Below are 22,002 nucleotides of genomic sequence, written 5' to 3' on the forward strand. Positions count from 1 at the left end.
AAGGGGGAAATGTGCAGAGTTTGAAAAAGAGTAGAAATGAAAACCTGTGGAGGCGGAAGGTGTTGCTGGCTGCTCACTGCAGCAGCCCTGTGCTTGGGCTGCATCTCAGCTGCTGCTGCTGGAGAGGAAAGAGTTGCATTTTATGTGCCTGGGGTTTCCCAAATTGTAGTGACCTGTCCTGACCTGGTGTGGGGTAGGGAGATGTGGCCGGCTGTACCCTGGGTCCTGGGGACCTGCCATGCTGCTGGTGATGGGGGACAACGCTGGTCCAGAAACTGCATCAGCCTCCCCTCTATCACACGTGCCTCGCCTTTTCCATCCTTTCACTTCTGTCGCAGGGCTTGGAGAGCAGTTCCAAGACAAACATCTGGCAGGACAGGTCTCTATTTTAAGATAATTTATTGCAGAGTAACAGGCGTTTTGGTACAAGGCGATACTTCTCCAGAACAAAAGCTGCTCTTTGAAATGCAGGGCCGGGGGGGGAGTGGGTAGGAAAAGGAAGAGCAACAAACAGCAGCTCCCCAAGCGCCTGTTTCCAACTGTGCGTATCACCGCGCGGGAATTCGGAGCTGGCAGCATCACCCCACTGCGGCACGGGCTGAGCAGGAGCGGTACAGCTGCGTGGTGCGGGGCAGGCCGGGGGGGAATAGTGAAGATGCTGTGGTGTTTGAATCTTTTAAAGAAAAAAAAAAGTCTTTTCTGCATCCTTTTAAAGACAGTCTGGGAAACTTGCAAAGCGGGAAGCATCCTGCATCCACATCTCCATTCTCCCTGGCAAAGCTTGGGGCTGAGTGAGAGGCAGGGGTTTCCACTTGAGGGGCTGAGCAGGACAGAGGTGCCAGAAACTCAGGAACATCTGACCAGATGTGGAGGCTCAGCCACCTCCCCCCGCCCACCCCCCATATGCTGGGCCAGGGAAGGAGAGGGGAAAGGCAGGCAGTGCATGGCAGAGTGCTTAGTCATTTTCCCAGGAACTGGCCTGGATGTGCTCGCTGTCTCTGAGGCTGTTTATTAATCACGTTATTTATTGCTTGGGCCATATCAGATGCTCGGCATGACCCTGGTGCTGCTGCAGGATGAGCTCTTGCCTGTTGACAAAGCCATGTCTTTTTTGCCACAGGTCCCTGTGCAAACTGGCAATGAAGCCAGCAGTCCCAGGTGCTTGCGCCTCTTTGCAATTTAATCCCCTTTCTAAAACTGCAGTTCTTAGCTTTCTTCCTAATTTTCCACGCTACTCCCAAAAGACATCCCCCTCCACTTTCTATGGCTGAACACCCACTTTGGCGCCAGCCTTGGATAGGCCAAGTCAGGCTCTGTGCTGGGCACTGGCTGTTGGGCAGAGCTGCTCCCTGCCTGCCCCTCACCCTGCCCAGGGCACAGTGTATCTCACTGCTCTCCACTACTCCTCCATCTCCCTCGGGACCAGCCACTTGGGAATCAGCAGTTAGGTTTACTCAGGTCATCTCAAAGCAAAATAAGAAAAAAAAAAAAAAAGAAAAAAAAAAGAAAAAAAAAAAGGCAAGCAAAAAGAGACGTTAGGGGGAACTAAAGCCAGATGAGACTTCTCAATGGTCCCTACTGTAGGCAAATTCTTGCTGCACTGGTGTGTCGTGGATGGTCAAAGGTGAGGGGGCCAGGAGCTCTCTTCCATGCCAGTCCTTCCAGCCTGGCCCTGGGGACCAAATAGGTGAAGAGGAGGAGGGACTGCCAGGGTTGGGAAGTTGCTTGTTCCCCACTTGCGCATTAGCTTGCCACAGGTGCCTGTTAGAAGTTAGTATTTTGTCAGCCAGCTTTTGCTTTTGAGAAGACGTTTTCATTCTATTGATAAAGCAAAATAAGCCGTGTGGGAAATGCATCATCCCAGCTCTGCATGTGCAGCTCCCTCCACAGCAGCATCACCTCTAAAGAGGCAAAACCTCCTCACTTTAAAGGACTAGATACAATGCAGCCATGGTTTATTCATAGAGAGCAGCAGCCACATCCTGTCATCCAGATGCATTTTTTTATCAGCATCTTATTTCTTAGTGGGGGGGCGGTGTGCACACCGTGGGTTTTCTCTTCTCCAAAGCAACACCTTGCGCTGGTGTCCGAGTTGGGGCATTGCCTGCGCCAATGAGCGCATCCCTCCCTCCCATTCCATTTTCCCATCGGTTTGAGTCACTGTGGGCATCCTTGGTCCCCTCGTTGGGCAATGATGTGTCCCTACCCCTGCGCTCAGGCATCTCACACATGAGTAACAGCCCGGCACCAGCACCTGCGGTCACCGCAGCTCTGCCAGGTCCTGGCCTTCTGCCCCCAGGGACACGACCGGGCTCGTCTGTGAGTGCCCTCTTCCCAGACCCCTGCAATGGAGACTGCCTGGCAGCGCAGAGACTGACTGCCCTTATTACTCTCGAATATCCGTTCACTGTCAGAGCATTTTTCTTTGTTTATTGTGCATAGGACAAAGACGATGTTGTTCCTCCCCTCCCCCTCCCTCGCTATTTCTTTTTTAAGCTTCCCTCGTTCTTCCTTTCTAGGAAAACAATGGTGCCGGTTCTTTCAGCAGCCATCCCCACAGGTCATGTTTTCCAGCACTGTATGTTACCATGACATGTGGGGACAGCGTGGCAGAAATGGGGCTGCTGAGCACGGACAACCCATGTTCAGGCTCACAAACTAGCAGCTTTCCAACCTTTTTTTTTTTTTTGTTTTGCAGATCCTTAAATAGTTTCTAGTGGCCACGGTGGCAGGGCGCATGGTCACTTTTGCGGACACGGTGGAATTTTCCTCAATTTTCCTTTCTTTTGAAGGCACTGGAGAGGCAATATTTAGTGTTTTCTTTACGATTTCTCTTGCTTCCATTTTTTTTTTTTTCCTCGCCACAGTTTTTAATTTTGGTGTCAGCAAAGCAGAATTCAAAAATGAAATCACCGATTTATCATCATGTTTAGGCAGTTTTCATTTGAACTTCTGGTTGCTCTTACCAAAACCTGTTTTTTTTTTTAAGTACTAACAAATACATCATACACAAAGAGTCTGTAACGTTTGTTTATGTGTTGAGTAACTTTAGGCAGTTGCAAATGCGGGGAGATGCTGGACGCTAATGCTGCAGCCAGGGTTGCATTAAGAGCAGGACAGGGAGAGTCAAGCAGAAGATAAGGATGTGTGCTGGAACAGGGCCAGGAGACATGGACGGCGTGAGTCCCTCTCCCCACCCTAGTCCTGATGGTGAAAAATGGGGCAGTCCATATGCTCCATCATTGCCCAACCTTCGAGCTCAGTTGCTGCCATTTTTTAGCACAACTTATTTTCTCTCAAAGGCTGCGAAGCGACGTGAATCTCAGACTCTCTGATTTTAATTACTTTGTAGAAGTGCCTGTATTTGTAATTCCCAGGTACCTCATAAATGCACCCAAAATTGAAAGCTCCAGCTCACAACTGGCTTGGGGTATTGCATCTGTATTGGCTGTATTTTGTAAACGCCACATGGCAAGATGCTGTCAGTAACTGATTTCTGCACTGCCTTCATGACTAGAACTCCCCTGATTTGCGCTGGGTAAATCGGTGCAGGTGCGGGGCCAAACACCCTGCCCATGGGCAAGGCAGGCGGTAGGGCCACTCGCCTGCGCCAGGGCAGAGACGGTGGTGTCCATGGAAGACCCTCCTTGCCTCTTCCAGGGCCAGAGCTCTCAGCTGCTCTCACACATTCGCTCTGCAGGGGCAGAGCACGTCCCGGGCTAACTGGTCTGCACACACTATGCACATGACACAGCTCCATCCCTGTGAAGGAACCCGCTGCTTCCATGTTCCTCTGGTGCTGCTGTCACATGGGTACCTCCATGCCAACAGACGGGGAGCCTCAGCTGTCACTGAGCTGTGTTACATACCAAAACCCAACAAGATTAGTCTGGTTTTGCCAAGGTTTGAATGAGCTGTATCTGAACAACTTGCAGTTATCTTCAGAAGATACTGCAAAATCATCATCCCCTTACTGCTTTTAAACCTGAGGCCCAGGTGATGGAGCAAGACCTGCCTTGAACTCATCCCCGGTGTTCCCGCACTGGCCAAAGCAGTTGCAGGGCTTGAGAGCGCAGCTGTGGGATTTCACCTTTGGAACAGTCAAAGCCTTTCCTTGTTTCCACGGCTCTATGGGTTTCAGTCTTTTCAGGGCAGTACTCTTCAGTCCTGCTTAAAGGACTTAGCCTTGATCCCACAGCTCCCCCGTGCTAACTGGAGCTCACACATCCTGCCCAGTTGCTGTCATAACAGTGAGCTGCACCGATCTGCTATTGAGAGACAAGGAATTGACTCTGAGACTGCCTCCAAAGAGAGAGCACAGTGCCACCATGCATTGGCTTCATGTGACGTGCCGTGATGCGGCGCCTGTCTGCCCCCACACTGCTAAGCCTGTGTGTTGCTCCCTAGTTCAGACGCTGTGGTTAGATGAGCCACAAAATTCCTTGGCTGTGGCTAGGACAAGTGTGTGCTGTGACATAAATGGCCTCAAACTAAGGCCCAGGTTACAGCCATAATAGAAGCTGATAACCTCCCTTCCACTAGAACACACTGAGGAAGTGTCCTACGTCACCCAAGCCAACCTCACGGTGTGCAACCTTGGGCCCCTTCTGCCTCCTGCTACATCCTTCATCCTGGAATAGGGATGCCCACTGCACAGACCTGTCCGCCCAGAGCGCCTCCGACTGCTCATCTCTGCAAGCCCTCGGCCCAAGCCTGCAGGGAGATCACATCTCAAAACCCCAGCTGTGTTAAAGCCGTAAGCCGAGGAGGACTTGGGCAGGTCAGCTGGCCTTCTTCCTACCACCACATCGCATGGCAGGAACAGGAGGGCTTCAGGGAACCATGTGTGTACATAGCACGGCATGCTGTGCTTAGGAGAAGCTGCTCAGAGAATAGCCGTGTTACTACCCGCTCTGCCGATCAAGAAGCCAAGGCTGTGCTTGCCAGATCCTGTGGTTATTTACTCTGGCACAAAATTAAAATAACTCTGTTTGTACTGGAGCATGAGCAGAATTTAACTCTTACTTAAAAATAAACATGCAAGCAAGGAATATCAAAACATGTAAGAGTGTAAGAAAATATATTTATTAAATTCCATGGCAATACTACAGTAAAATTGTTAAATACATGCGTATATTTAGACACCCAAGCAATACAACAGGAGTTACAATGGCCAAGCAAACTAGGTTTAAAATGTATGCAAAGTTGGTATCTTAGTGTTAGGTTAGTCTTAAATGTCATCTGCCACACTGGAATATTATTTCCCCAACATGATCCCACGCTTCCTTTTTTAAGCATGCATTTGTTTAACTGTTTAGCTAATAAATTTTCATGTTGATACACTTCTTTGAATCAGTATTTTACTTGGTATGCTACAGCTTCATTAAAGTGCCTTGTGATGATTTTGCTTAAATTGTGAAAGAAATATTTTTTCAACAGCAGATTTGGAAGCTGGAAATCTTCAGTATCATTCAGAAATATGTTGAATGACTACTTAATTTGGTGTGTTAGGAAGACTATTTTGCCAGCTTGATTTATTGATTTATTCTCAGAATTAATTTCTATAGATGACTATTTAAAATTGGCAAACAATATTTTCACTAGTATTAAACAAAAGTCCATTAAAATCTTTGTAAAAACAGAACATAAAAACATCTCTAAACAAATTATTTACGCTGTAAAAAATATGGTATAAAAAGAGCTAAAAAAAAAAAATTGAACCTGTTCACAGTATACATTTTTAAAGTTACGGCATTATAGTACAACTTATTTCTTTCTCAGGTGACCTGTACGACTCCGCTGCTCCACTGTTTCGTGCACCACAACAGGATCACAGTTTGAATTACTGTTACCTTCGGGTAGGATTTCAGACACGAGTCGATTCAGTTACCTTCTTTTTTTGCTATCCCCTGCTTTACAAACTTTTCTGACATGCTACGAAGCATAAAGTGTTGTTCATCCTAAGCCACTCTCAAATCACATTAAGGAAACATTGACAAAGTGATGTTCAAGGATTCCTTTTTTATTGTATTACTACTAAAGAGTGTCAGACCTTCACAGTTTCTATTTTACTTTGCCCTGCTTGAGCTATTTATTTTTTGAATTTTTCTCAGCCCAAAGAATGAAAATGGGAACATTTCAGTTTTTGCTTTGTCCCTGGGTAAGTTTTACTTACTACATTTTTCACAACGTGAGACCAAATGAGTTGCAATGGTATTGAACCTTCTCGTGGAAGTTGTGCGTACACTTCCACTGGAGCTTGCTTTCATGTAACAACAGTCAAAGTGCAGATTTGGGACTGCCAAAAACCTAACTGGAGATTCTGTTGGTTGTCACATTAAAAAATAAGGATGCCATCTGCTCTGCTGCACCACAGAGTCACCCAGGCAGCACTGGCAGAAGGAGAGGGTGAGAGCGCAGAAGGATTAACTCCATCCTCTCACACAGCACCCTGCCATTAGACCAGCTCACCTGCACTGGGATGCTGAGCCCCCAACCTCTGAAATACAAAAAAAAACTCCAGAGAACTTTTGTTGTAAAAGCAGAAGGAATTAATAGACATTTTTGTGAGGAAAAGTATTGTTAGGCACCCTGGGACAACTTGTAAAGTTACGGAAACCCCTGCCAATATCATCTGAGGTTTGTTTGCATAACATGCAAAAAGGAAACAAACACTCGCTATCTTAGAAACACTGGGGAAAATCCAGAGTTATATAAATGGGGGAGGAGAGGATAGAAAGTTGTTATGGAAGAAATAGTTTTCCAGCTTCTAAGGAGATATTTAAAAATTTAAGACAGGCCTAAGCATGAGGAAATTAGATTTTAAACACTCCCAACGTTTCTGAATCCGTGTCTGGCATTTGGGGTCTGGGACTGTGTTTCCAGGCTTGCTAAGGAAAAGGCAAAGAAAAAGCCAACAACAAATCTTGCAAACTGCCCGCAGCATCTCTGAGCATCAGCCACACAGGGCACCACATAATGCACAGCAGCACAAACTCCACGTAGTGTGTTGGAAGGAGCGCAGACAGCAGCTGTTTCCTCTAGACAAAACTGCATCTCAGAAGGCATATATTCAAGTACAGGGCTCCAAAAACAATCACTTTGGGAACTGCAAGCCAACTTCCTCTGCAATAGGCACCTAGGTACATAATGATGTAAGCACGTATGTGCATAAGGAGGACTTTTCTTAGTATTAAAAATACTAATGCCATTTGCACCAAAGCCTTCATTATAGTCCGTGGCAGAACAGAAGATTCTGTTTACATGGGAAGCTCTTGACAGATTTGTGGTACACAGAGCCTTGTTAGCAATCTGATTCTTTAAATGTTACATTTTTCCTATGTATTTCAAATTCTTTTACTATATTTCTATCTACTTGTAGGTATACAAATATTCTATTTACAAAGCAGTATTTGTCTAAAAATTGAGCACATGGTATCTCATTGCCTTTTCAGAGTGATGTCTAAACACCTCCTCCCTCCAATGCATCCAACTGCCTTCAGTTTTGCTACTATTCATGTTCAGCTGAGTGTCCTGGAAGACAAGATCACAGGAAACACCACAGCCCTAAGCTTTACCCAGCTGAACGTATCAAAAAAAAAAAAAAAAAAAAAAAGGCGGCTTGAACATGCCTCTTCAGAGCAGCCTAAAACTCGAGGTCAGCAGGAGCTTGCTCCTGCCATGTTCCCAGCAGAGGAAAGCTCTGGTCCCCCACAGAAACCAAAGATGAAGAAACACACCGCATTTGCCAGTTGTGCTGTGATGGACAACATGGCTACCGGTTCCCTTTGGAAATAGATTACCCATGAAAGCAGCAACTACAGATAATAAAGACAGCTACCACAGCAAACGCCAGTCATTGGGTCCTAAGTCTGCCTATGCAGCCACTGCATAGCAGGGGAGGTAATTCACTGCCTGCCTGTAATATTAGCTTACTGTTTCGTTGATATATTAGCTAGTAGTTCTGTGAGGTATATCACGTGCAGATCTATCATCCCCAAACTTAACCCACAAAACCAAGATCTCAGATCCCCTTGCATGTCAGAACAACAAAAACAATGAATGTGTCAAACAGGAGAGTGCACGATGTTACACCAAACGTGACTGATGTTCCACGCATACAGTGAACAGTACAAAAACCCATTACAAACCCCAAATTGTCACATATGACAGGCACGGCTCAAAAACAAAAAGCAGCAGCACCGATGATTTGCTTCAGAAAGAAATTGCTTGGCATTAATACCTTGCATCTCTGAACACTGATCCAACTGGAGGACTGAAGCACTGAGTTAGGAGTAACAGTGCTTTGGACACAATCCCTTCTGGTCATATCCCTTCTGGAAGTTGTTTGTTTTGTTTTTTAAAAAAGCTGAACTTTCTATTCTTCTAGAAAAAAAAAACCAAACAAAAAGCCAAAAGAACTAAAATAAAATAGCTGTTCAATAAAGGAATAAGATCTTTCAGAAAATGATGTTTAGGAAACGCAGTACTTTTAAGTTTCCCAAGACATTTTTCAGAAACAATTTGACTGAAGAGGCTCACCGGGAAGCCCGAAGGCACTAGTACAAGGAGTCTGATCCCCTCTGATGCCCAAAGTTTTAGTCTCACAGTTGTTATCAATGCATTTAGAGGCTAAACAGCACCATGCTTTGAAAGTGAATTTGGTACAAAGACATTCCTAAAGACGCTCCACTGGTTTAACATGGCACTTGGGCTCAGAAAGCAAGTCCATTCCCTGACAGTCCTTGTCACTCATTCTTACTGCTCCATGCACCTAGGGGTGTCTTCACACGATCAGTAAATTGGCACACAACTTCTCACTACCCATCTGGTATTTGAATTCACTGCTGAAGATTTAAGATAGACATTTGAAAGGAGTCCTCACCAGCAGCGCTGAACAGGCTCAAAGGAAACCACAGAGGTGAAACAGCTGAGCTTTCCAGTGCTGGAATGACAACTGCTCACTGGTTCATAACCATTGAGCAACAGTAAATGATGCTACACATGCTGCACAAGCCTGTGACTCTCCCCCATTTGCCCCACTCTTCTGCTACTGATACAAGATGATGTGCATGGTAAGCCATTGCTATGAACAGGACTCCTCTGCCCTACATCCTTGCAGTCAGAACACCAGTCAAATAAAATATATAGTGAAGTTTAAAAAAAAAGTGATGGATAATTAGATGAGAGTGCTTTGATAACATCGAGGCAGTCCCTGTATTTGTGGACCTTTCCCCTACCCAATCACTAAGAACTGAAGCAATTTAAAATCCTGTTGCCTTTACTGAATAGGAAGAGCAGCACAAAGGAAAACCTGAGTATGTGATGGTTGTGTTTAAGTGATTCACTGTGGGAGCACTGCAAAGGGTGTTAGGCTGCTGCCTGTGAGCTCTGTGTGTTCTCTGCAGCTGCCCTGGCTTCCAGTCTGCTGAATTAAAAACTGCTAGTACTCTCAAAGTTCAGTTTGGTTCAGTTTCTCGCAATACACAGCCATATGAAAGCACAGTTATTCTTCATGATCAGCTGTTCTGCTACAGAGGTCACCATACAATACTGATTGCTCCTCTGCATTCAGAAACTGCTCCATAAAAACCTCAAACCACTACCCATACTCTCTGTCCTTGACATCTTCTGCTTTCAATTAAAAGAATATGGCAGCACAATCTAAAATTCATCTTAGGAGATAAACACATTAAGCCAAATCTGCCCTAGTGAAAAGAAATCTGCTCTAAAAGAGACATTGAGAGAAAGGGTTGTAACTGTTAGGATTTAGCCACCTCCCAGCTATCAAGCACAAAGACCACAACCGCTTCCTTTTATGTACTAGTTTAGTGTTCCGAATAATAGGCAGTAATAGATTAGGCACGAAACTTTCTCTTGCTGTGATGTCTGGTGACAGATGGACACCAGCTCTTCATGCTGCCTGTCTTTTCACTCCCAGCTCTGCTAATTCCAAGATTCAATCTCAAGAGCAGAATCCTATCTGCACTTTCTCTTCTTTCAGACATGCTTTACACTCTCTCAAGCCTGCAGACAGATCTATTTTCACTGTCTTCACATTTCCCTCTTCCAGGAGGCACACACACCCAGGCAGTTGTTACTGATGATGACTTGGATGCCATTTAGTGTTTTGCCTTTTTGTCAGTTTTGAAATCTTTCTGTATTTTCATCCTACAGAGATGGCAGTGACATACCAACATCTGAAACTGCACCATCCGTTGCTGTGATTAGGTTTAACGTAATGCTTGGTTTTACTTTGATTGCCAGATCACATGGTTTGGAGACCATATGTCTGCCAAGCTAGCCATCCTCCTGGGCTGCTCTCACACCTTAACAACTAGCAGCTTAGCTAATTCAGCCTCCTTATCTGTTTGGGGATCTTGTTTAGAAAACCACTCCCCTGTCTTATTTATTCAAAAAAATATGAAGTAGCTAAGGAAACTGATATCTAAAAAAAAAAAAAAAGATTCAGTTAGGGAGAGACCCTTTTTGATCAAGCTCTTTAACATTTGACCTCTCACCACTGTGTTTTACAGCATGGAACAGGTAAGTTAGAAAGCACTTTCTCCTGTAAGCTAGTAAAATTCATGTGTGCCACAGTCTGAAGTTTACACAGTGAAATGTTACAATTACAGCTGCCTAGAGATGCATATGTGAAAACAAGCATTTTCAAAGATGATTGTCCTGAACACTCCTTTAAGCACACAAATGTACATCATTTAAGCTGTCTTTGCATCATATGTCTGGTAAAGGAGAGGTAGAATTAGTGGCACTAAAACCTTCCGGTTTCTCTCTGCCACTAGAGAAATCCCACCTTGTACTCCCAGGTAGGATTTGTAGACAAGGTCCTGTTGGGTAGACATTGGAGAACAGCCAGGCAGCAGGTGGCAAAGCTAATACAATAAAGACCATCCAAAGAGCAACTGGTTCTCAAGGAGCTAGTACTAATACCTCTAATTTCACATGACAAACTGCTTGAACAGCTAATGTAAGTAGATAAATATCCCCATGGCTTACATTACTGTGTAGAGCAAAGACTGTTGAACACTGAGGGCGAATGCAGCACTGTACCACTTTGAAGCAGGAGATCTGGAGCTGAAGCTATGAAATACAAAATGCATTAGTGCAATACATTAAGAAAGATTAAGTCCTTAACCAAAAGATAGAAAAAATATAGAGCATTCTAAGTTTTTTTAAAAAAAAAGTTTAAAACTTTATGCAGTTCTTGATGAAGTTTAAATCAGTGTTACACTTTTTTTTTCCCAAGTTTGTACCCCTGAGTCAAACATTGAATACACATTGTACAGCAGGTACAGAAACTAATGTCTAGTTAAAAAGCAACAGGTTTGAACAGCCATTGCTTCAGAAGTGTTAAACAGTGACAATACCCTTCTATATGGGTGAAGAAAAAAAAAATAGCACTCTCATTTGTTCTTAGTTTATAACTAGGTAAAAAATCTCAAAAGTTTCCAACCACACTGTTTCCATGTGTTAGGCTGAGGTTTGTGATAAATGAAACCTTCAGCAAGGAAACTTGTTAGGGCTGCATCATTTGAGTATGCACGGTTGAGAACAACTACAACAAAGCAAAGCAATCTTTCGAAGTTATAAGATGCATGAGACCATATTAATCTTGGAGCACTATGTGAAGGTAGGCAGAGTTCTTTGACTACGATTAACAGGAGCTCTAAACTCAATATCCCTTATATCCAATATATTTTACTAGAATAATAACTAAATTGCTATAACTTTGGCCTCTTGGCCTCTATTAAAATGGAACATTAACACTTTAGCTGACTTAAACGTAACATTTAGCTCACAGAACCTCTGCTGACTGTCTCCAAGAATAATTCGTGCCTTTTGCACTTTTCTTCCTCCTTTCTTAACAATATCAGGAATAAGAGCTTATTTAGAAGGCAGGTTCAGGTGCAACAAGGACTCACTGTTAATCATTTGGTTTGTTCTGAAAAAAGTGTGTGAAGGACCACCCTATGTTATTGGGTTTTGGAGAGTCTTCATCATCTTTTGGGGGAAGCAGAAACTGTCGGGAATTAACGGAGCACGGGCTCCCAAAAGATGCATTTTCGTTGTTGCTTTCAACTGATCCAGGAGAGTCTGGAGTGTCCATGTTCCAGCCATTTGTGTTTGCTTGAGGTCTGTAACCTGCAGTTTTATCCAATTCTTCCTCTGCAGGTGAGCAACTCTCTATTTTCAGAGCACTGATAGGCAGCTGCATTTGTGGCTTATAGCCTGCTGTAGTCACTAAGTCTATATCTGGCTCCTCCTCTGGTTTAATTTGAGGCTGATACATTGACTGGATGTCAATGTAAACCACTTGAGATGACCCCACAGGTTCATCCATAGGAGGATTTGAGATCTCCTCTTCAATGATAGGGGGGCAGTAGGACACAACCACATGGTTTTCCATTTCTGAGTCAGAGCCATCTTCAGGCGCAGCGGTGTCTGCTGCCGGGGACATCATCTCTGTGTCTTCAATCTTGGGAGCTGCAGACCGTATTTCCACCACTTCAACACTATTGGGGGTGCAGGGGTTCATTTCCAGTGTTTTAAGTGTCTTATTCCCCTGAAGTGAGAAAAAGGAGAAGGGGGAGAGACTAAGCCAAAGACCTGGAAATCCTGGAAGCAACAACTTGCCAAAATTAAACCAGTATGTTGGCTTGTGGCTTGCGCTCATCCCACTGTCATTAGTACAATATAAAAAAAAGTGGTTTAGTTCTCATTTTCTGGCTCATCACATATTTCTGTTAATGTTAAAAGTATTTTAGCCAACTTCAAGAGACTTCAGATGTTGCAGTAAGTGTTTGAGAACTCTTTCCCCAAATCTCAGCTTTGTATAACCCATTCCAGAAGTTTATTTAAATGTTACGCCCAGTTCCAGCTACCATGTCTACCATGAGGTTGGGGATATGGCATGTGCGCTTCTCCAGACTTTCTACTTCTAACACCATGACAAAGATGGTTACCTTACTCCCACGTCGTTACCATGTACGACACTTCCCATTAGTGCAGTAGGAGAGATATGCAGTAGTCCTTTCCTATTTCAAACCTTACAAGTAACTATATTAACAACAAGAAAGCTCGAGATAGCACCTGACAGAAGTTACTCAGCAACTTGCCTTGTTCCTGCCTGCCACAGAGTTTTTTCTACAACTGGAGCAGAAGACTCAAAGTTTGCAAAAGAATTCTTTACTGGCAATACCTTTCAGAACTTTAAAACACTAGATTTAAAATGAGGTTTACCTCACAGATGTTCTTCTGAAACTGCAGTGCCTTACTGTTCTCAGGATTTGGGATCTCTGGATAAAACGTTTCTTTAATCCTTTAAAAAAGAAAGATTAAACTTTTAAAAGTTACCAAGCCCTGAAACAGACTGTGAATACACAAAAGGAGTCAGGGCATTTCCCTTTAATTCAGAATACTGAAGACATCTGGCACAAAGATTTAGTGTGTTACACTTTCACTGAGTATTTAATGGAAAAAACAGCAAACCGTTTTTTTTTCATTTTTAAACTTGGGAACCTGATATGCCACGTTTACAAAAAGTTGAAGATGGGATGTCTACCTGAGCATTTATGGATGGCTCACAAATTATAGTATGTCGCCAGCTTACTTCTACTTGGGAACAATTTATGAACATGGTTCACTGGGAGACAGGCTCCTGCAAAACCTTTTTTATTGCTGACTTCGACCTCTCCCCAACTCAGTTTCTCCCTCACGTTCTACAATGTGTTTTTGCCACCCACCTTTAAACAAAGCCCACTGACATCTTTGGGTACTTGGAGAAAACACAGAGTAACTAAAATAATGGAAAACTCTAGCATGGAAGCAAACACATCCAGGAAAAGATCAGAACCAAATGCAAGCATTTACCATTCCCTCTTTCGGTAGCAGAAGATGCTGGCCACCACTCCAAGAAGCACAACCACTGCCACGGGGATGAGAATTGCAATGATTAATCCTACAGCTGGGGGACAAAAAAAAAGGACGAGACAGTAAATATATATCCAAAGTCGCCAGGAAGTTTTATGCCTTTTCTAACATCCCCACAGATTAGAGACTGTTTCATCAAGCTCATCTAACAGTGGTCTGCAGACAGCGACAGTGATGCATATGCACACCATACGCTTCCCCTTTGCCGGAAGGGCAAAAGTCCATCCATAAACAGACCTGATTCAGTGATAACTACAGGAATCAGCAGATGCTTCTCTCCGATTGCGCAACTGCGAAAGGCTTCATGTGCAACACAAGACTGATTGCCACTGTAATCCCATTCTCAGTAAGCACTGGAATTGCACTTTCAGCTTACTTGAGCTGGCCAAGTCTCTGGTAATGGCTCTTACAGGCCAACAGCTCACTGCACAAACTGCACTGCCTTTTATATGGCTTATAAGGCTTCTGATCCCCAGGGTTTACCTCTGATACATTCCCACTGCCTTCCTCCATTGATGTTAAGTGCCTAAAGTTTGATTTTTCATGTATTTTAGTTGCACCCCAGTGTTTAGTCTTTCATATGAAATACTCCCTGCCCGCCCCCTCGCTCCCCTAAAGTCAATCTCTTTTATTTAACTGCCCTTCTGTGTTTGTTTCTGTCAAGGGATTGATAAAACTGAATTCAAAGCAGAGAGGCATCTGTTTATAATTCTGAAACTGGTAAATATTTCCACAGTGTCTTTCTTCCCACCATGTATTTAGCAGATATTCATCATGGGAAATGTGACAAAAACAACTAGCTGCTTGAGAAGATGTAAGTTCAGACTCCATCATATTTAGTAGTAGTTTAGAAGTTATTTTTCTTGCATACATTACCACGAACTACAAGGTAGCTGTACAGGAAAGGATCTTTTCCTCACCCTGAACTGTACCAATTTTTGTATTTAAAAATAACCAACTAAATAAATTAAAAATCAGACTGTGGGCCTAAACTTCCCAAGGGGACCAGAAAAAAAAAAAACAAAATAAGTTCAGCCTTATATGCATTGCACAACCCCTATGCTGAAGACTATTAATGAACAGGGATATTCAACTTACAGTCCTCCTTTGTCACCACATAGAGGCTGTTTGGAGGGCTCAACCCACCAGCGGTATAGGCTTGTAGGTCCAGTTGGTAACTTGTTTTGCCTTGAAGATCAAATATTTTCAGAGACTTCTTTGTTAAGTCAGTGATATTCTTAACTTTAAGTTCTGGATTCCCTGTTTGTTTGGAAGCAGTAAGAAAAGCATACTTTGTAAGAAAGGATTCACAAAGACAGCCTTAGGTTTAGCAAGACCTTCTTGAAGTCAGCTGAAGAACAGTCTGTGTAAAGGAAAACTGAAATAAAGAATCCTCGCAATGCTGCTTGCTCACACAGCACCAAACAGCACAGGAGTATGTTGTTGCTGCAGACTGACTTCAGTTTCTTACACTCCTGCTTGTCCTCTTATGTTAATGCGAGTCAGGCTTCAGTTCGGTACAGAGATGACCTTACAAGATGGGTACTGGAAGAATACACCCAGTTAAATATAGCCACGTCACCTCCCCCATGTCTCATCTACCCAGGGTATCTGTACACAGGGCAGCGTGTCACACTGCCTCTTAGTCACTGCACAGCTTTATGGCCTCAGTGAGCCAGGGTTTTCTCTGACTTTTGCCTTATATTAAAAAGCAACTGTGCTAACCACACAAGGAGCTAATTATTTCAAATGCCTTTGTCACATATCAGGGGTCAATTATGGTAGTGAGGAATGCAACCGTATTATGATAAAAGCATCTTTTTTTAAATTAAATTATTAAAAAAAAAAAAAGGAAGAAAAAAAAGCTTGAGCAAGGAAGTTGGAATTTGTAGATTTCATTTACCTGATTCCGAAAGCCTAGGCTTTAAAGCATCTTTTTCACCTTTTGCAAAGGAAAGCCGATACCCCTCTAAAAACCCTTGACAATCTTCAATAGGAATGTCTTCCCATTTTACCAATATAGAATCTGAAGAAGTTTCTTCTACAGTAAAATTTGGTGCACGTTTTGGAGCTGTAGGGAGAATTATGAAGGAAAAAAGCTAGTAAGAAACCACCTTATCGTTAAATGCTGAATCCATTTAAGTGTTTCATCAGTTTTACTTCAGGGCTAGCATTTTCAGCTTTTTCCTGAATATTATTCCCTCACTGTCAAGAACAGGTGAAAAGACTTAGCAGGTGATACTACAAAAATACAAGTATGCCTGTCTCGTTGTTATTAATTACGGCAGTATTATCTACTAACAGAAGCTGAAAGATCTCTCCTTGGGCAGCCTTACATGTAAATACCCTTCTTCATGCAACAAACCCCAAAAGATTGCATAAACATTCAGAGCACACAAATCACTTAGCTTTTAAAGGCTTTAACTCTGTAACTTCATAGCTTGCCTTCAAACTAAATAAACTCCACATTCCTATCATGGAAATCTATCTCAGCTTAAAAGAACTACTCTTAGCAGGCATCACAAGTCCTTACTCCAATACCTGTACCTCACTAAAAGTGTATCAGATATTGTGTAAGGTCATGTGCATCAGGACTTAGTCTGACATTTGGCCTTGATCTATCAGTGCTGAACTCATGTTTAAGAATGCATCTATTTTTGTCTTGATGGTTATCTGTCCAAAGGCAAATCTGAAGTTTTAGAATGAATCTATGCTCTTGTGCACAGTGAATACATTTCTCAGTTCCTAGTAAGTTTCTTCTGTGTGTTCGATGCATTTTTAGTTCCCTAAAGTCTTTATCCTTTTACCTTGAAAGCTTCCAATCTCTTGAGAACATGTATGGAAAAACCTTCTGGGAAACTCCTCAGGATTTTTACAGAGATACAAAGGGTTGAAAGTTGAATTTCTGGTAAAATTGCCTTTACCTCACCTTCAACCTTAGCAATGAAATAAACAACTGCATTTCCAAGGGCTCAGATTATTTCAGCCGCTCATTTTTCCAAGCAAACTATTTTAGCAGAAAGCACATTAAACTTCAAAGTGAAATGGATGCTGTAGTTACAATACAATACAGTTGTGATGTTAAAGGGTGAAGCCATGTTCAGATTCCTGGGAACAGAAAGCGCTCAGACACTAATGCATCTCCAGGCAAGCAAAGCTCAGCCCTGGATCAACAGCAGTTACCCAGACGGGGCTGGTACGGGTCAGAATGCAAGTACAATTCTCAGAGTGGCTTGTACTCTAAGCTCTAGTTCTGGTCTAAGAAATATTTTCAAACAGAAATGTTGTAGACATTTTTTGTGTCTGCTGAGCTGTACCAAATGTGCTCAGAAGTTTACTTTGACTTGACAAATGAAAAAAAGTTGCCTCGTCTCCTGCAGAAGTGACCCCAGCCTGTGGTTCAAATTATGCCTGTGCCTGCAACTCTGAAGACCAATGTCTTCAGAGCAAACTTCTGTGCCACCCTGTGCCACCACACAAGCTGGAGAACACAGGATTATTGCATGCTGGGAACTGGAAGTGGCTGGAAAAACGTATTACAATTATATACAGAGAACAAGCAGAAGTCAGTAGTACTGCATGGGGATTCTGGTCTCAATCTTCTTCTGCCAACACTGAGCTAAAATTAGACACAGTCTGAATTCACTTTGTAAAGATCCTGAACGATAAAGTGCACTTACGCAGCTCTTTCATATACCCAGTTATGTTTTTCAATAACTGATATCCGCTGGATTTGCAGCCATACAGTGAAAAGTTGTATCTCACACCAGGTCTAAACAGAGCTGCAAGAGAAAATCACTGTAAGAATATTTCATTTACGAAGAGTGATGCTTTTAGATTTCACACGATGCAGACTTACATAAATATGTATTAAAAAAATTACAAAGTCCCAGACCAGTGTCAGGTATAAATACTATCCCTAGTTGTAATTCCTATGAAAGCTATGCCATCAGATGTGCTTTAGAAGCAGTAAGCAAATCTAGCTCCCGGAGAAATTTTGGTTCTGAACAAATAGGACTCAAAACAAGCTACTCAAATTGCAGAAATTGCTCTTTCCATGGGGAAACACAAACTGGTTACCAGAAACAATTCCCTTCCTTTCCTCCCACGGCAGCCATGTAGATCCTGCCTCCTCCTCTGAAATACAAATGCATTTTGAAATACCCAGGCTTATTGCAGCAACAGTACAAAAGAAATTCAGAGAACTCTCAAGAGTGATAGTGAAGCACTTCAGCGATGAACTCCAGGCCTGAACTGACTCTACAAAACATGGGTAGTCAACAAATTTTTGCTTCACATGTCTTTGGTGGAGGCATAGGTGCTTGATACTACAACGTGTAAATAACCGACCACTTCTGGGGATCTCCTCAAGTCAGGGGTATGCACTACTTTCAAGATTCTTTCTAAACAAGACACCACTGTGAAACTCTACAGAAGTCAAGTGGGTTTTGCAAGAGTTCAGGTCCAGCCTGAGAGATTCTCCTGGCAGGACTAAGCACAGAGGTCATTTTACCAGCTTGAGCCTGGCCCTAGCAGCCTGGGAACTCCCACAATGTACTGCAAGAAGCATCCCAGGGAAAAGCTCAGGAGTAGAGCAGCGCATCGTTGGATAGACATAGTATTGTCTCCTAAGAAAAAGCAAGCTCTAGCCAGCACAAACAAAAACCACAGGGACACAGTGTTGTAACTACATGCAGGAAAACATACTGCCTCCCCTTCCAGGTCCCACTCCCCCTCAGCTTTCCTGTGTACACAGTTCCAAGTTGTCTTCTTTAATGGAGGCTTTATATACTAAGCTCTTCTAAAAAGCAAATATACACCCTTTCAGATAACAGAGGAAAATCCTACATCTTTTTTGGGTCCTCTCTTTCCTCTTCTGCTCCTACCAGTCCCACCACAGCTGAGTCTGATTTCCTTGATGTGCCCACCAGCATCTAGAAACCTGGAATGTGCCCTGTTCCAGGAAATTTCAATTGCTGACAGCAAGCCAACACATGGAGGTCACACTTAAAAAAATCCGCCTCATGTGAAAACAACGGATTAGTCTTCCCCCCATCCTGAGCAGCACTGTTTATGTTTAGAATCCAAATAAAACCCCAAACCCTAGATTAACCATTATGTATTAGGCTGAGTTGGAAATTGTTGGGTGTAGCTAGAAGAGGTAACTTTAAAACAGTTAATAAACACAGGATGATAACAGTTAAGTCAAGACTGATATTTGGATTTGGCAAGGCTGCGTAAGAAATTAAAATAAACACAGTACCAAGAAGGGGTTCCTTTATATACACAAGCACACAGCAATGCAACAATCTTTAACCCATAGCATGGTGCTGCTCTCATTCCACTTGTTGCTCAGGCTCTCAACCAGCAAGTCTCACAAAAAATTACTTCTGACTTACCAGACTTTATCGCTGCATCTGTTGTATTTGAAGGAAATTTCTGCCAGTCCACACTACAAGGTTCAGACCCAGATGAATGACACCATTTTACTATGTAGCCACAGGTCATGTTGGGGTAAGAATTCCAAGAAATATAAATTCCATTCCCCATTGCCACGGCCCGATCTGTTTTGACATTGTCTGCAACAAAGACGACACAAAAATCCATCAGAGAGCAGACACTTATCTGTAGTCCGAGCTGGAAGAAAGCCTTCCAGCCACAGCACAAAGGTTTTCTACACTGCAGTCACTTCTAAGAACAGGAGACGCGCTCCCGGTACCGTGAAATGCAGAACGGTGTACTCAGCTACGCTTTCTGAAGGGCTGGAAATCAGACGTAGCCTGCAGCAAATCCCTCAGCCAGCCTTAAGTGTGATGACGAGAAGTGCTGCAGCTCAGGACCAGCTTAAAAAGCACTTTTTCAAGGTAAGGATTTACAGCAGATGTCAGGTTCAAATCTGACTTGACACCAATTTGGCAGGAGCCTCCAGCTATAAATTCCTGCTGTCATTTCATCACACAGTTTGCTTTGTGTTTCTTTCAAAGTGTCTTGCTGTCACTCGCCCGACCACAGACAACCATTTTTCACCGAGAATCAACAGCAAAAGTCAACTCCCTGGTGAACTTTATGGAGGCTCCAGTCTATCAAGGGTAAACCAAAAAAAAAAAAAAAAAAGCTTTGCCTTTAGTCTGTTTTTCTGGTTTCTGATTATCAAAGGTTTAGCTGCTCTGAAGTAATCAGATGTGGGAACAACCTCTGATTTCTGCAGCCTCCCTCCAGGGCTGTCCATCAGACGGGACCCTGCCGCGCTGAGGGATGTTTTCCAAAGGCCACCACAACAGCGGTGGCCCCATGACAGATCTGCAAAAACAATCTCGTTTCAGTTTTTCCTTTTTCAGTGTTCTCATTTATGCTCCCTATTGAGTCTATTATTTCATGTTATTAAAGCCATAAACTATGGAAGGCTGAAGGGCAAGGGCAGTTTTTAAGAACCAGCGCTGTGAAAACTTTACTCTCACGGACGTGCTGTGAATGTCGGACTGTATATTTCTAAATAATCTTAACACAGAGCTAAGTGTACAATCCTTTTCTAGCTTGCTCATGGCAAGAAAAACACACGATTAAAAAAAGCAAATAAACTCTTGAAGTCTTTCAATATTTTTCCCTAAAAAATTACTATGCATCCAGTGAAACTACACTTCTACAATGCTGGAAGACAGCATATTTCTAATCAGACTGCTTTAATTTTCCTATTTACAGGAATGACTTTTTACTGACAGTGAGCACATACTCTCTAAAAATTACTTAAATACACCACACTCAATTTTATTCCCTGAGCCCGATGACTAGAAATTCACCCAGGGCAGTACTGCTCATTTTGGTGTATTTATAGCTGCAACCTAGACTAGTAGAAATAACTACTAGCACTACAGTACTACTGTGGTAGGGGAGCCTGTAACAGGCAGATTATATGCCCCGACTCTCTACAGAGTACTTTTCAGAGACAGTGACAAATTAATTAAGGCAGAGTACCCTTTGTTTGTGTTTTCAGTTTTCACAAAACCTCAGCAGATCTCAAGCTTCAGAGCCACTGCTCTCTTATGGACACTAAAAGCACTTACAGACTGTACACAGGAAGCAGCCACAAAAGATGTTTGGGCAGAAATGTCATCCAGTTCAGTAAATGAGTCATCCTTCATGACTCCAGTCAGTGACTCAGATAATTCCTCTACCAACTTGGGAGCAAATCTTCAGCGAGTACAAGTTGGGTAACACCAAAGGGAACCTCAGACATCTGAAAGAGGGCTTTAAAAAAATGCAAAGCTCCAGCTGCCATCAGCTGTCCCATACCACAAACCTATTACAGAGACCTCCCTGACTCCCAAAGTCTCCTTTCACTGCTCAAGGCGAGCTATAAAAGCGTTTTCATTCATTCAACTGTCCCATACAATTACTTTTCCCTCCAAGGAACAGTTTAAGAATGTATTTTAGGTATTGTTGTTTTGGAGAAGGACAATAAACATTAAGAGCAATGGTTTCCCTTTCACAGAAACAAAGTAGTTTTTCTCCCACCGTGAATCTCCATCAAAGCACACTTCTCCCTGTGAGAAATGGCACTGCCTTACGAGAATGTGAGTCGCAAGACAGGCAACTGTGATACCTGTTCTCTGGGTGGGGAAGGAGAAGCAGCACCACACATGCTCGTGGCAAACAAGCAGAGAGGGGCCTTGCTGTGTAAATCTGTCCTCCCTGCCGAGCATCAGGCAGATCTGGAGCTAAAGGTTTGGGCTTTGGGAGATTAAGCTCTTCCTGGCATGCAGGGAAGCATGGACTCTCAAAAGCCACATGCAATATTATCTTCTCCCGAAGCTCAGTGTTAGGAGCAGAAAATCATTATCTGGCTCAGCTATTGCTCTTTACAAAAGCCCACAGCAAGAGTGGCAGTGTTTTAATTGGGAAGCTAAAGTCCTACCTCCTTTTCGAACCCCGGCTCCTAGCGCAAGGATGCCAACACTTTACCAACAAGCCCAATTAATATCCTCCTGCAGAGCTCACAGGCATTGAACTGACAATTCTCCCTCTAAAAAGCCACACAACATCCCCAAAACTTTA

At 43.1% G+C, this 22,002-nt stretch overlaps 1 protein-coding gene across 2 annotated transcripts in view; it reads right to left on the minus strand.

Annotated features, from left to right (window-relative positions):
• Positions 1 to 5,063: 5,063 nt before the first annotated feature.
• LOC137676297 (leukemia inhibitory factor receptor-like) overlaps positions 5,064 to 22,002 on the minus strand; it is a 56,022-nt gene continuing 39,083 nt past the window's right edge. For both annotated transcript variants that reach the window (XM_068422997.1, XM_068422998.1), the window contains 7 exons: positions 19,350 to 19,529; positions 17,631 to 17,732; positions 15,854 to 16,021; positions 15,049 to 15,210; positions 13,891 to 13,984; positions 13,261 to 13,339; positions 5,064 to 12,583 (listed from right to left, as the gene is read on the minus strand). In XM_068422997.1, coding sequence (XP_068279098.1) covers positions 11,945 to 12,583; positions 13,261 to 13,339; positions 13,891 to 13,984; positions 15,049 to 15,210; positions 15,854 to 16,021; positions 17,631 to 17,732; positions 19,350 to 19,529 — 1,424 coding nt within the window. In that variant the 3' untranslated portion in view covers positions 5,064 to 11,944. The remainder of the gene's footprint in view (positions 12,584 to 13,260; positions 13,340 to 13,890; positions 13,985 to 15,048; positions 15,211 to 15,853; positions 16,022 to 17,630; positions 17,733 to 19,349; positions 19,530 to 22,002) is intronic.

The sequence above is a fragment of the Nyctibius grandis genome, chromosome Z, assembly GCF_013368605.1.
Source record: "Nyctibius grandis isolate bNycGra1 chromosome Z, bNycGra1.pri, whole genome shotgun sequence".
Lineage (NCBI taxonomy): Eukaryota > Metazoa > Chordata > Aves > Nyctibiiformes > Nyctibiidae > Nyctibius > Nyctibius grandis.